Here is a 14868-nt window from a genome sequence, read left to right as displayed (position 1 = left end):
TCCTCTTTGTTTTCAGGTTCAGTGGTTGACTTGTCAGCAGCTTCCAGATTCTGAGTATTTATCAGGAGCTACAGCACAACCTCTGCATTTTCTACCCTGCATTTTACAGCAAGGGGCGTTCTGGCTGTCCCATCAGGACAGTCAGCATCTCACTGGGAGTGTTTTCCTTTCAGGCAAGGTGAAGGACAAAGGCCTGCAGAGATCTGGACTTCTCCCTCGCTTCCTGCCATTCCAAACACTCTGGAGACTGGGCGGGGAATCCACAGAATTCCCACCAAAGACAAAACAGCCACTGAGGATGTTCCCACCTACAATGGCAGTGAACGACCTCGGACAGCAAGCACACAAGAAATGGCGAAAAAAGAAGCAGCCCACCATTTCAGCAAAATGGTTCCCCTTCTGTGCATTATCGAGGCTGAATTAATAGCCTGCGAGTAATGAAGACTAAAACATCATAAAAGTAGTTACACTGCCACCAGCCATTCAAGGAAACATGCAATTGTAACAAAATGCTACCAGGTAGTAAGAAAGGGGATACATTGTAGCCCCAGCACTCCACTTAAGGTGGGACGGGGTATACTGGCTCAATATATAAAAATGTAAAGGGGGATGAAAATCCCTCTTTACTACTTGGGAACTGTAGTTCACCCAAGTACATGAAAGAGAAATTAACAGGGGAGCCCACGGGGGCAACCCAGCCTAAACCCAAAAGTTGTAGGAAACTATAACTTCAACCATGCACTATGGAGACACATAAAAAGCTCACCCATAAAAAGAGCAAAAGACTAAGTGAGAGGGGAACACGTTTCCACTTCACCTAGGGTCAAGGTAAAATAGTTAACTAGTCAAGGCAAAAAGGTTCTGGGTTTGGCACTGGTCAGGGAGATTTGTCATTGATATGAAAATCTTATCTAACAGTTTGCAATGGGGTATACAGTGGTGGTCTTCTTCTGAGAAGGGTTTACATTTCCCAGTTTAGTTGAATATGTCCTAATTATTGACAACTGCAACATTAGGGGATTTGATGCAAATAGTTTGGTAGCAAAGAGCATTTCTTAGATCTCATTCGAAGTTTCAGGGTGTTTTGAATTCTCATCATTTTTTCCTGGAAGGTCTTGAGTCCAAATGATCCACCAGACCTACAGAGGTCAGTGGATTGGTGTTAATTTCCAGTTGGTTGCTTAATTCAGCCTGAGGTTTGTAGACTCCTACAGACTTATTTTGTTCTGAGGCGATATAGATCTGATAGAAATTATTTTTTATTTTTCTCCCCTTTCAATTGTGATGTGGTACCTGTTAGGTAAGATGTTCATTTAAATGATAAATCATCCTGACCTGTGTCAACCCCAGAACCTTTTGCTTGGATGTGACAACTATTTTACCTTGTCCCTAAGTGAAGGGAAATCTTTTTTCCCTCTCACCTAGTCTTTCACTCGTTTTATGGGTGACCTTTGTATGTCTCTCTATAGTAACTTTTGGCCTTAGGCTGGGTTGCCCCTTTGGGCTACCCTGTTATTTTTTCTTTGATGTACATGGGTGAACTATGTGAATTAAGTCTGAAAAGTCCCCTCACCAGAGTGCTGGACCTTGCAAACAACAGGAATCCGACCAGCAATCTTCTGTCTTCTGTGCTTCTGAAAAGGCACCAAATCCAAAAAGAAACGTCCAGCCACAAAGAAACCGTTGCCTGAAGCCTTCTGCATCGATCTCTGCTGAAAAAGCCCATCCAGGGTACGGTCTTCCGTCCTCCTGACAAGAGATGCAGTGCCTGGATTTTTGGCTACAGATCCTGAAGTCCTCCTGCTGCAAAATCTTCTTCTGTGCTGAGGCACTGAGCAGGCAAGGGCATTTACTTAGCTTAAGTCTCTTGTGATTCCTGTGTAGTTTTGGGGTGTTTTCTGTGATTGGGAGGCCTCTCATCCAGTTCACCCAGGTCCACTGGTGGAATCCTCTCAGGGTGTCTTCTCTGAAGTCCCTCGACCCTCAGCTAACTCTAAAGTAGAATACTTACTTGTCTGAACAGTCTTCCTCTGGAACTCTGGGCTTTGCCTGCAACTGAGCCCTGTCTCACCCTGCCTACAGTTGGCTCCTAGACCAGTAGGGTCCCTCTTATGCCTCTGAGAGAACTCATGTACTAGAATTGGGAAGGGCTGGATACTTTGAGGGGTCTGCCTTGAAAAGTAAAATAAATGTTGAAAAGTGCACTTACTTGTAAAGAGTTAGTTGGTAACTTTAAACTCTCTGAGTGAATATTTACAAAATGTTATTACTTACCTTAGATATGTTCCACCATTCTGAAAAGTATATATAGGATTTACCTACCTTGAATAAGCTGTGTGCCTCTTTTAAATAAGTCTTACTTTCCTTAGAAACTGTCTCACAAGTCTAATAGAAAGTAGATGGAAGATTAACTTACTCACCTTTGAATTGGGTTCCCTCGTCCCAAAAGTAATGCTGCTGATTTCACTTTAATATTCTTGTTCGTATAATTGTATGATTGTCCCCAGTTGGGTCTTGCTTCCCCTGACCTGCTGTTAGCCTGCCCAGAATAAGTCTGCCTAGGTCATACTTACCTTTTTAGGTTGCTGGTAGCTCCTTACAAAAGTATGTAGAGTTCTTATTTACCTTGCATAGCTGTGTGCCATCCAAAAATAAGTTAACAAGTATTTGCTTCCCTTAGTGTGTGAAATGAAAAGCAACTGTAATTGAATATTATACACCAAGGTCCAACTCGCCTAGAATAACTGTGTTATCCCGAATCAGAGTTATAGGTTTTTAGTGTTCCTAGAATAAGTGTCTTTACTATTCAGAAAAGTATGTTGTTCAGTTGAATTACTATGTGATTTCTTGCTGAGCATCACGGTACAACTGCTAGGGTCAACTACCATATACTACTGTAAGTAATACAAAAGTAACTATTGGTTTTGACGTACCTAGAACTACTTTTAGGTGTTCCAAATTAGGTTATATGCTTTGGTCTATGCACCTTCAAGCATAGTGTTGTGTTTTTATGATTTCCCCAAGATTTGTCTGGGCCTACTATTATTTAAATAAACCATTTATTTCTACAATGCATAGAGTTTCTTTGGACCATATGTATATTACAATTTCTTTGTACTGACACTACAGCCCTCTCTCCCTCCTAAGAAAACCCTGGCTGCTCTGTCTACACTACCATGAACTCAGGTGGTACATCCTTATACTAAGAGTGGAGTCCTGTACTGCCTCATTTGAATGGGTTTACACCCTTAGTTGGTCTTCGGAAAACCTGTCCTAACACTACCCACAGTTGAGGATTGTACATCTTATTTGTCTGTGGATGTTTACTTTCTTGCTCCATTTGCTTTTCAGATTTCTCTTGGGTCTTCTCATGACAGATATTCCTCCATCAAACCAGTTGATGAGGGCCTTTGCAATTGTAGCACTGGCTGTGGCAATAACATCGAGGGTGCTCAAAGTCCTTGCAGGCAATGTCTGGGCACTATAAGGTTGGCAGGGCTCTCTAGGAGTAGTGGGGTGGCAGGATGGTCCAGCTGGCGTACGATCCGTGGCCTATCCATAAGTGTGTCACCCGTGTTCTTCGGAACTACAGGTTGTCAGTTTCAAGGTGGGGGGAGGGAAAACCGAATTCCTAAAACAGGACCTTTGATGGTGTGGGAATCTAGTTGTTATGGCCTGGGAGATGAGCTTGGAACATTTGGTGCCAAAGATGAGGTCTGTCTGTGACATCATCTTCATTGCTGTCATTGTTTCAGTTTGTAATGTCCTGTGTGGTGGAGGGGTTCATGAGCAATGCATTCCAGAGTTAAGCTGTCATAACCAGGAGGATAGCGCAGAGGTAACATGCTTGCCTTAGAAGCAAGACAACACTGAGCAGCATGGGTTTGATACTCCATCCCGTGCTTAGAAGCTGGACACCAGTATGAATGCGCGATATGAGAGCACCATTTTTTTAAACAATTTTGACAGCATTGTTTTACAGTGTCTGCAGTTTTCATTGTAATTTTAATGCATGTGGTTTTTGTAAGGCTTTGAGGGTTGTACAGTATAGTCCAAGGCTTTAGCTAGTGAAATAGACTGAACATTCTCTCAAATAAAGTTTTTTCTTTGAACATAATACATAATAGACCACTGAGGTAAAGCAATCTTCCGCTATTGAAATAGTGGAAATGTCACAGTTCAAGTTATCGATGGAAGACCTAAGGAAGACACATGTAAGTTTCAAACAAAGGAAATCTACTGTAATTGATTATAATAGATTGGGAGTAAGGTAAACCAAAATGTGGTTATTTTCTCCTCCATTATCAGGAGGGTTTAGGAAATATATAAAAGAAGTGAGAGGAATGCTAAAGGAAACCAAAACATTTTGGAAAGATTTCTGGGAGCCCATCCACTGAGAAAGAACATGGCCAAATAACCTTTTCTATGGAAAGGTGCCCACTTGGGAGGGTCTACAACCACATTTTAGCTCACTGTACCTTTCACAGAGAAGAAGAACAAGTTACTTACCAACTGTAACGTTCTTTCGACTGGATGTTCCTCCCACGTATTCCTCATCTTGTGATAAATCGTTATCTCCAGCTTCGCTGCTTCGGAAAACAAATTCTCGGCAGAGGGCGCTTTGCTCGAGGTCGTGGCGTCGATTGTCCCTCGACGTACTCCGTACTCTGTCGACGTCACCGATGGTATAAATACCTCGAGCCGTGCCCGTTGCTTCAGTTCTGTTTTTTCGATGAAATATATATATATATGTAGGAGGAACACCCAGGCGTGTCCCATGACCAATACATTCTTCGTGAGACTAAAGTGTAAGAAAACGTAAACTGTACTGTGGGGTAGGATGGGAGGGTCGATGAGGAATACGTGGGAGGAACATCCAGTCGAAAGAATGTTACAGTTGGTAAGTAACTTGTTCTTCGAATGGATTGTGTCCTCCCACGTATTCCTCATCTTGTGATAGGCTCCCATAGCAGTATCAATTTCTTTGGAGGTGGGAGTACCATTTCAGTTTTCGTGGACAGGATGCAGAACTGCCTTTGCAAATAAACCCTTGTTAGAGGAGGCAGTGTCCAAACAATAATGTTTAACAAAGGTATGTATTGTTTTCCAGGTTGCAGCTGGACAAATGTCTGCTGCCGGGACTCCCCTCTTTAGAGCCGCAGAAGTAGCCATTCCCCTTGTAGAATGGGCACGATGCCCATCTGGTGGTTCTTTTCCCGCTAGCTTGTAGCATTCAACTGTGGCTAATATGATCCAACGGGAAATGGTCTGTTTTGTTACAGATAAGCCTAATTTTTGACCAGTGTAACCCACAAACAGTTGGTCATCTTGTCTCAATTTAGCCATCCTAGAGATGTAAAAACTAAGAGCCCTCTTGGGATCTAATCTATGTAATCTCTCCTCTTCTTTGCCAAGGTGAGGAGGAGGATAAAACGTTTGAAGTACTATTTTTTGTGACAAATGGAAGTCCGAGACTACTTTTGGCAAAAATGAAGGTTTAACTTTAAGGGCTACCTTATCTTTATAAAAAATAGTATATGGTGGTTTGCATGAGAGAGCCTGAAGTTCGCTAACCCTGCGGGTTGATGATAGGGCCACAAGGAGGACAGTTTTTAGAGTCAAACACCTAAATGGACATGAGTGCAGAGGGTCAAAAGGTAAGCAAGTCAAGAATTTTAATACTAAATTTAAGTCCCAGGCTGGTACATGAAAAGGTACTGGAGGGTATACATTAGTGAGCCCCTTTAAGAATTGAATTATTAACGGTATTTTGAAATATGAAACCTCTTCCGAGGAGCGCTTGAAAATGGACAGCGCAGCAAGGTATCCTTTTATTGTTCCTATCTGGAGCCCCAGATTAGCTAGATGTAGCAGAAAGGAAAGCACCATTGGGGTGCCACACTGAAAAGGGTCCACATCCTCGTCTTTGCACCAGTTATTAAACCTATTCCAGCAACATCGGTACAAAGACTTTGTTGCTTGTCTTCTGGCCGAAAGCAAGATTTCCATTACGTCATCCGGAAGATCCCAATCCTTGTATCTCAACCTCTCGGAAACCATGCGTGAAGGTTGAGTGTCTTGACCTCTGGATGGAGAACCTGACCTTCCTCTTGCGAGAGAAGATCCTCTCTTGGCGGAAGACGTATTGGAGGGCAGATGGACATGTCTAGAAGGTCCGGGTACCACGTCCTCCTGGCCCAATCCGGGGCAATTAGGATCATGGTTTTCCTGAACTTTCTCAACCTCCTGATTACTTGAGGAATCACGGGGACTGGGGGAAACGCGTACAGCAGTGGAAACTTCCACTCCACTACGAATGCGTCTCCCAGAGCTCCTCTTTGAGGAAATTCCCTTGAGCAGTACTGATCGCACTTCCGGTTGATCGCGGTGGCGGACAGATCCACTTGAGGGGTTCCCCAAAGGGCGAAGATCTCCAGAAGGACTTCCTGAGCAAGCTCCCACTCGTGAGAGACCGTGCTCTGCCTGCTCAGAGCGTCTGCCGCCGTGTTCTTCTCTCCGGCTAAGTGAATTGCCGACAGAGAGATTCCTTCTCGTATTGCCCAGAACCAGAGCTGCATTGCCTCTCAGCACAGTGGCAGTGACCCTACACCTCCTCTCTTGTTGAGATACTACATGGCCACTGTGTTGTCCGTCATTATCAGAACATTCTTTCCTTGTACAGAGGGCAGAAAGGCCTTCAGAGCTAGTCTGATTGCCCTCAGCTCTAATAGGTTGATGTGTAGTTTGGACTCTGCTGATTGTCAGATCGTTGGTGTGTGCTCCCCACCCCGTGAGTGAGGCGTCCGTCACTACCGTTATCTCCGGCCATGGTTGCCAAAAAGACTCTCCCTTGAGAATGTTGTCATTGCAAGCCCACCATAGAAGATCCTGAGCAACTGCGCTCGGGACTTGCAGAAGATCCGACATATTCCCTGAGAACTGGGACCACTGAGTTCTGAGTGCCCATTGAAGGGATCTCATTCTCAACCTGGCCTCTGGTTCTAGGAAAATGCAGGATGCCATGAGGCCGAGCAACCTGAGAAAATCGAAGGCCGGTAGACGTTGGTCATTCTGGAATTTTGTTACCATCTGCTGTATGTGGAGAGCTCTCACTTCGGTAGGAGAGGCTTTTCCCGATGAAGTGTCCAAGACTGCTCCGATAAACTGGAGTTTCTGGGCTGGTATCATGTGGGACTTCTTGAAATTGAGGGAGAAGCCCAGTTTGTGGAGGAAGTGGCAGGTGATCGAAAGATGTTCCTGAGCTTGTTCTGGAGAACTTGCTCTGATCAACCAGTCGTCCAGGTAGGGATATATGTGAATACCTCCTTTCCTGAGACTTGCTGCCACAACCGCCAACAGTTTGGTGAAAACCCTCGGGGCGGAGGTCAACCCGAATGGCAGAACTCGAAACTGATAATGAGAATTGCCAATCGCGAACCTCAGGTACTTTCTGTGCTTTGGATGGATTGGCACATGAAAGTAAGCATCCTGAAGGTCCAATGATACCAACCAATCTTGGAGTTGGAGAGCCCGAAGGATCTGAGAAAGAGTCACCATCTTGAACTTGTCCTTCCTGAGGAACTTGTTCAAGTTTCTCAAGTCCAAGATGGGTCTCAGTCCTCCGTCCTAGTACCAACCCCTGTTCCTCTCCGCTACAGGTACCAGTTCTATGGCACCTTTCTCTAGCAGGGTTAAAATTTCCTGCAACAGGAGCGGATCCGGAATTTTGACGTAGTTGGCTCCCGGTGGATGATTCTGAGGCCTTTTTAGAAAGGGGAGACAGTAACCTTGGGCTACTGTTTCCAGTGCCCAAGCATCTGAGGTAATGCCCTGCCATTCCTTCAGATGTTGAGAGATCCTGCCTCCCACTGGTGTTTTGTGTAACAAGGTCTCAGAGGGATTTGGAGGCGGCTGCAGGAGTGGCTGAGGGTACAGATGCCGCTCCTGAGGCTGATTTTGCACCTCTTCCCCGTGCTCCACGAGGGAAGTTCCTTTTGCCCCTTTGAGAAGCCTGTCCTCTTCCTCTACCAAAAAAGGAGTAGTATCGAAAAGAACGACCCCTCCAGGAAGATGAGCCGGAATAGGGTTTTAGAGGCTGGCGCAAAGAGGCGCTAAGTGATTTAGCTGCCGCTTTCGAGGTCTGAAGTTTTTCTAGGCTTTCATCAGCCTTTCTGCCAAAGAGCCTCGAACCATCAAAGGGCATGTTGAGGAGTCTAGCTTGCACGTCCGTGCAAATTCCGACTTCCTCAACCACGCAAATCTGCGTAGCACAACGCTTGCAGCCATGGATCTGCTGATACTATCAGCAGTATCCAGTCCATACTGGAGGCATTCCCCCATTGCCTCCTTCCCGTCTTTGACTATATTCAGGAAGCCTTCCCTTTCCTCGCCTTCCGGAATATGATCAGCCGCCGCCGAAATACAGTCCCACAGGGTATGGGTAAACCTGGCTAGGGTACAGGTGACATTTGACGACTTATGTGCCATACTGCCTGACGTGAAAACTTTACGTGCCCAGGCGTCCATTTTTTTATCCTCTCTATCTGGAGGGATAGTTGGATAAGTAGTTTGTTTTGAAGTGGATGCTGCTTGAATGACTAAACTCTCTGGAGTCGGATGTTTATTCAAATATTCAGGATCCGATCCAGCTCGTCTATATTTTCTTGGAAAAGTGCTATCTGCAGCAGCAATGGTTTCTGGTTTCTCCCAGTTTTTCTCCACAGTCCTTTGAAGGGCCCTGTGAAAAGGGAGAACAGGATCCTTCTGAGGTCCCTTGACGATAATATCCGTCATGTCATCTTGTTCAAAAATGGGTGAAGTATTACCCCAACCCCATGTATTCAACTACCCTGGTCATAAGACCCCTGTACCCAGCATCTGCATGCTCTGCAGGATCAGGTTTGGCGAACTCTAATTCTGGGGATGTGTCAACTCCACTGGCAGAATGTAGAGTATCACTCAGGTCTCTCATTCTAGATTCCTGGTCAATAAGTTCTTCAGGAACTTGTCTTGTACCATAAGTAACTCCCAAAGGAGTAACTTTGTCTTCTTCAGAAGCAGGCTCTTCATAAATTGCAGAAATAGATTTGAAAAAATCTGATCTGGGCAAAGGAGTGAATCGCCTTTCTTCCTCTTCCATCTGCTTCGAAGGAAATGGCAAATCCCTCGAAGTTTTCGAGGGTGTCTTTGAAGTTTTCGAAGATGACTTCGATAATGGCATCGATGACGCATTTGGCTTTGGTGTCGAAATTATCGACATCAAGGGCGTCGACGAAGTTGTCGAAGTCTTCGACGATTTGTGTTTCTTGGCCGGCACTGGAGAGGTGCTCCACTCTCGAAGATTCTTCGACGGTTTTACGTCGACTCAAGGTTTTTTGTATTCCTCGACGCTACTGGTCTTGGCCATAGTAGCCTTGGACTTCCCTTTGTCGTCCACTGGAGCGACTTTAGGGGTATGGCTTTTTCGAGGTTCTTTCGAGGGGGTCGAGGCCGCATTCTCGAAAACCTCCATCTTTTTGCGGAATTCTTCCCACTTACTGGGAGAATCCGATTTAGTCGGACAACGAATTTCTTCAGTCGACTCTGAAGAAGAAGATGATGAGGGAGATCTATGTCTCCTCTTCATTTTTTTCGATGACGACGAAGAATGTCTCGATCTACTCCTAGATCGAGATCTCTTCGAGTGCCTATGGCGATCCGATCCCTTAGAATCAGTCGCTTTCTTATGTTTTTTTGACGAAACCTTTTTTGAGGCCTCCCTCTCCACCGACAGTTTAACTCTCCTCTCACAAAGAGCTTTTTCGGTCATCGATTGGCAGGACCCGCAGTCGTCGGTTCGGTGACTGGAACCGAGACACCAGAGACAAATCCGGTGGGGATCGGTAATCGACATCTTAGATCCATAATCTGCACACTTTTTAAACACAGTTCTGGGTGTCGAAGGTGTCGAAGATGATGACATTTTCTTCACAGAAAAAAGAAGCGCGCCGTTCTCGATAGCGAAGCGATCCGAAAAGCGGAACTGAAGCATCAGGCGCGGCTCGAGGTATTTATACCATCGGTGATGTCGACAGAGTACAGAGTACGTCGAGGGACAATCGACGCCACGACCTTGAGCACAGCGCCCTCTGCTGAGAATTCTTTTTCCGAAGCAGCGAAGCTGGAGATAATGATTTATCACAAGATGAGGAATACGTGGGAGGACACAATCCATTCGAAATAACCGTTTGCATATCAGTCTGGTCCCTCCCACTTAGGCACTCCAGCCCCGAAATGTGAGGCACTCCTCCTCTGAACTAGAGTGCCAACAGCAGTTGCAGACACGTGTTTTGGCCTGGCCCAGTGAGCTAAGAAGTTGTCGACCCGCATGAGTGGAAGAAATTCCATAGAACAGGGTATTTGACCAATGCTAATTCTCAGTAGAGTGGCTCCCATATCCATGCTTAATTTGGAAAACTTGGGGTTTCACCATTAGTAACCTTGGGTTATCCAGTTGTGGACCCCTTGGTCCCTGTGCATTGGAGAGTCTCGGCTTCACCTCATTGAGGAGGCCCAACAAGGCCGAAACACTTGTCTGAGGTTTCTGATTATAATCATTTGTTTCAGAGGTTGTTTGACCCGAGGAGCCGCGCACAGCACACTTGGCTGTGGTGCCTTCTCCTAGAAACACATCATTGTAAAAAGAAGAGGGTGGTACCTAGCCCAATGTACCCTCTGCTGCTCAGCCAACGGTACCAATTTTACACTACTTTCCCATGTGTGTATCCATAGCTGCTCAGAGACACAATGGAGGACTTCCTATGCAGGTCTCCCCACAGGCCCCCCGGTCAGATTACCGAACCTGCATTCTTCTCCCTAAACAGCTGTTCGTTCAGAAGAGGCACCTGAACACATTCTGCCAATGGGAGCAGGCCTTTGCTCGTGAAAAAACTATCAGTGTGGGGGTTGTGCTTGGCCTGACTGTAGCTTCGGACCTCGGGGCAAAACGGAGAATGGAAAAGTACACAAACACTCTGTACTGCCACAAGTACTGGCTAAGACTATACTATGTACCCTCCTACCTTCACTAGTTTCCTATGTTCAGCTTTCCAAGTTTGTTTGTGCTTTCAGGAGATTATCTGTGTGCCAAGCAAAAGGCCATGAGAGTGTGTCTTTTGCGCAGACGCCGCACCATGCGCTGATCTCTTGGCATACCATTGAATACTGCTGTGACTGCAATCTTTGCTTGCGGAACCCGGATGCTCTATCCTACTGGTTCCAAGTATGGCACGTTCTCAGTTGTCTATGTCTGATCAGTGGCTTTTTGGGGACGGGAACAAGGTCTTCTACCTCCTCTGCGGTTGGGATCACTTCGTGTGCGGCATTCATGCTCCCAGGGCCCCTCTAACTCCACTTTTTTGCCTTACCTTTGGGGTAAAAAATAATTTCTATCAGATCTATATCGCCTCAGAACAAAATAAGTCCACAGATTATTGTGAAACAGATCTGTGAATAAAAGTGCAGTCCTTGCCCAGGAAATATCTTAAATATTAATTAATTGAAGCAAGAGTGAAAGAGCAGACACACAAAGAACACACTTCAATATTCTAAAAGAAATACCCCAACACTTATAACTCATTGATATTAATGTTCTGCGTTTTCTTGACACCCTTTTTTCATCATCTTAATCATTGCCACTGAATCTCCCTTATTGTGCTTTCTCAACACATTCTCCATGATACCCTATAACAAAGCGAATCCTAAAGATCACTTACATTAATTCAAAGAGCATGGCTTAAAAGATTGAATTCCTGGACAGATCCTTGAGCAATCCTGCAAAAATCCTATTCTCTCCACTGCCATTTCCCTTTTCTTTCCAGGAAGTCCTGCCAGTTTACTAGTTCCTACACTCTCTTGTTCATTTCATCTCCTTCTTACTTCTCCAATCCCTTTTTGTCTTCTCTTAGCATCCTTTTAATACATTTTATTTAATAGTGAACTGCATTAATGGTCACAATATTTTTCACAAAGGCAAATGTCAACTATGCATGCTAAGAAAGACCAGCACGTCAATTATTATAATATGTATGTGTAATGCATGAGCAGGTTTTCGAATATGTATTTTATTCGATGTGTATTGTTTTGTAGCTCTATGACATGTCCAACAGAAATTATCCTCGCAGATTTGTTTTGCCGCTGGTCATTGACACAAACACCCCTTTTGAGAAGTACCTCAAAACCTTGCCCTACTCGTCGGCGGCTGCTGTGAAGATGGCCGATGGCACGGTAAGAGTGGACCAGTAGGTAGCCAGCCCGCTGTCTCCCTATGCAGCCTGTTATACTAACCATTATGAGAAATATCTGTTTACATTATTTATATTGACCCTTTCTTATCAGTAGAGACTACATTACATTTGGAGAAATGAATTATTATATTGCTTCTTCATCCGACCCTTACAGGTGTGGTGCTCTTACGAAAGCTTGCACGACGATTCACTTGTGAAAATGGGAGGCTTGGAGTTTCCGCATATTAACTATTCCAAGTATAATGCAAAGAAGTACGATTTCTTCTACGGGTGCGGCTTTGGGCATCTAGTTGGCGATTCGCTGATAAAGATGGACGTGCCAACCAAAGCGATGAAAGTAAGTGCGCGCTGAGTCGAAATATCACAAGCTTGTTAAACATTCTGTAACTCGTAGACCAGACCTTCCATGTACTTTTTCTTCATGTCTTTTCTCAAGGTCTGCAGAATGGGAGCGCGTAGCATGTAAAGGCTGTTTTAAGGCTCCAGGTCCACGAATGCCAAGTTTGGGCTCAAAAGTTATGCCAATGTTGGACTACTGTGCTAGAAGATATCAAAAATCAGTATTTCCCCCATCCGTACAACAGTAGTGGCTCTCTGATGGATTTCTTCCTCAGTGAGTGGGAGAAGCAAGCACCCTTCATTATTTGGTGCTTAGTAAATTGATTTAGGGCCTCATCACAAGTTGGCCGGTATCTCAGTGGTAAATCTGCCGGAATATTGCCCAACGCAATTACTGTTACCGCCACTTGGTCCAGTGGTAGTACTGACGGTTTACATGTGGCGGTGGTGTTGTAATTCCCTTAGTCCATAGGACTCAATGGGGCAGTAATTTGCACCAAAAATAGACAGAAAGTCGGCACAATCACCTCCAGCTCAAAGCTGGAGTGAAATTCTCCAACTTTCCCCCAAACTCGTGATTGGGCGGTGCGGTAATGCGGCAGTAACGCTATTTTATTACAGATGCATTTTTACCGCATTGCCCAACTTGTGATGAGGGCTTTAGTGTCTTGTCGATATCACTGCTTTGCATAATTAAATGTGAATGAAACCATTGGCCACTGTGATTGGGCAACGTTGTTTTTGCTTATAGATGTATGCGGACATGACCAAGCCTACGCAAAGATGGTCCAAAACAGCAATGCTTTATTAGCATAACAGAAGTACCTTCTGCAACACTTACTGTCTGCAGCATCTCCCTCCTAAAGTCATCCTTGAAAACCAATGGCTGGCCAGCCACACAGACAGCTCATGCTCCCCGGCATTACAGATGCTGACTGAGTGAACTCTACAGACATCTCCCTAAAGGCTGCAGTTGGTTTGATATACTGCCCTCGGTAGCCCAAATAGCTACCAGGAACATTTGACTGTAAAAACGTTTTTAAGTCCTGAGACCTAGCAATTTCTTTGTCGCTCTTCTGTGTGAAATTTAGCCAGATGAACAGCTGACGAGCAGCCGTTTTGGTCTAATTGCTATTAGAGTCTCCGTGCACAGCACACAAAGGTTCCTCAATATGAGCTGCATGCAGTTGCGAATGGATGACGGCTGTCATACATTCCACTGCGCATCCCTGTGTGTTCTCATGAAAGTGGGGTATGGCTTGTATTTCTTAATTGGTTGGCCAGAATTTTGAGTGGTGCATGGATGCTGATTTCATGGCTGTGGTAGGACATGGGTTGTGCGTTTGTGTGTATGCACTTGTGCACATGCGTCTCTGTCTGCATCTTTGTGTGTTGCTCTCCTCTGGATCATTGTTCGGGGTCTTTATTACTTTCTACAAATCTCCTTAAAGCAGTGCTGTGCTCCTCCCTCCCCAGGCTAACCCTGTCTCATGCTCTTCCTCATTCTGATCTGGTGGAACAGCTGGATCTCCCTTCACTGCAGTCCTGTGTGCCTGGTTCAATGCTCCTGCATCCTTATTTCTGCCTCTGCTGCCTTGACGGAACTGAGTGGCCTATTACTGCCACTCAGTCTCTACTGCTCCACTGTGAGACATCCAGGCCTGGACTCCTGAGCGTTTATTGAGGGATCCTGTCTGTAGTCCTTAGCCAGCAAAAAGGCATCACTGTGAAATGCCACCATTGCGGAATCTTGCTGTTGCGGCGATCCTGCGGTCTGTGCTCTTGAGGATTGACTCTCATAGGACTGCTTTGACTCACCGATACTGCATAGGAACTGATGTGAGCCAGCACCAACCTTCTATGCTTCCAAACGCTCCCCCAAGAGGTAAGGAGATAGTTTGGAAAGACAATCTGACAGGACTACCTGGGCTGGGTAGGAAGGGAGCGGTTGGCTTCCCTGGATGATTAGGCAAGGGATAGAATATCAACTGCACAGGGAAGCTATTGGGCTTGAGGAAAGACGAGGAATAATAAGTACCTGGACTTGCCTAGCGTTCTCCCACACCAAACATGCGCAGGCCCTTTACAGACTGCAGATCACCAAAGTTGGCTCTTAGACAATTCATCACAATGGTTAAAGACGCACTGCGCTGAAAGACAGGAACTGGCTTGCATTGAGAGAAACTTGAGAGAAGAAAGCAGCAGGGAGACGAAGCATAAGCGGACACAGTCTTTTGCTGGGATC

At 45.3% G+C, this 14868-nt stretch overlaps 1 protein-coding gene across 1 annotated transcript in view; it reads left to right on the top strand.

Annotated features, from left to right (window-relative positions):
* Window positions 1-14868, top strand: part of LOC138487726 (carotenoid-cleaving dioxygenase, mitochondrial-like) — a 192495-nt gene that overhangs the window by 88298 nt on the left and 89329 nt on the right. The window contains exons 9-10 of the mRNA XM_069614273.1: window positions 12127-12264; window positions 12439-12621. Coding sequence (XP_069470374.1) covers window positions 12127-12264; window positions 12439-12621 — 321 coding nt within the window. The remainder of the gene's footprint in view (window positions 1-12126; window positions 12265-12438; window positions 12622-14868) is intronic.

Source organism: Ambystoma mexicanum, chromosome 9, assembly GCF_040938575.1.
Source record: "Ambystoma mexicanum isolate Mex_15411 chromosome 9, UKY_AmexF1_1, whole genome shotgun sequence".
NCBI lineage: Eukaryota > Metazoa > Chordata > Amphibia > Caudata > Ambystomatidae > Ambystoma > Ambystoma mexicanum.
This window is presented reverse-complemented; position numbering and strand designations above follow the sequence as displayed.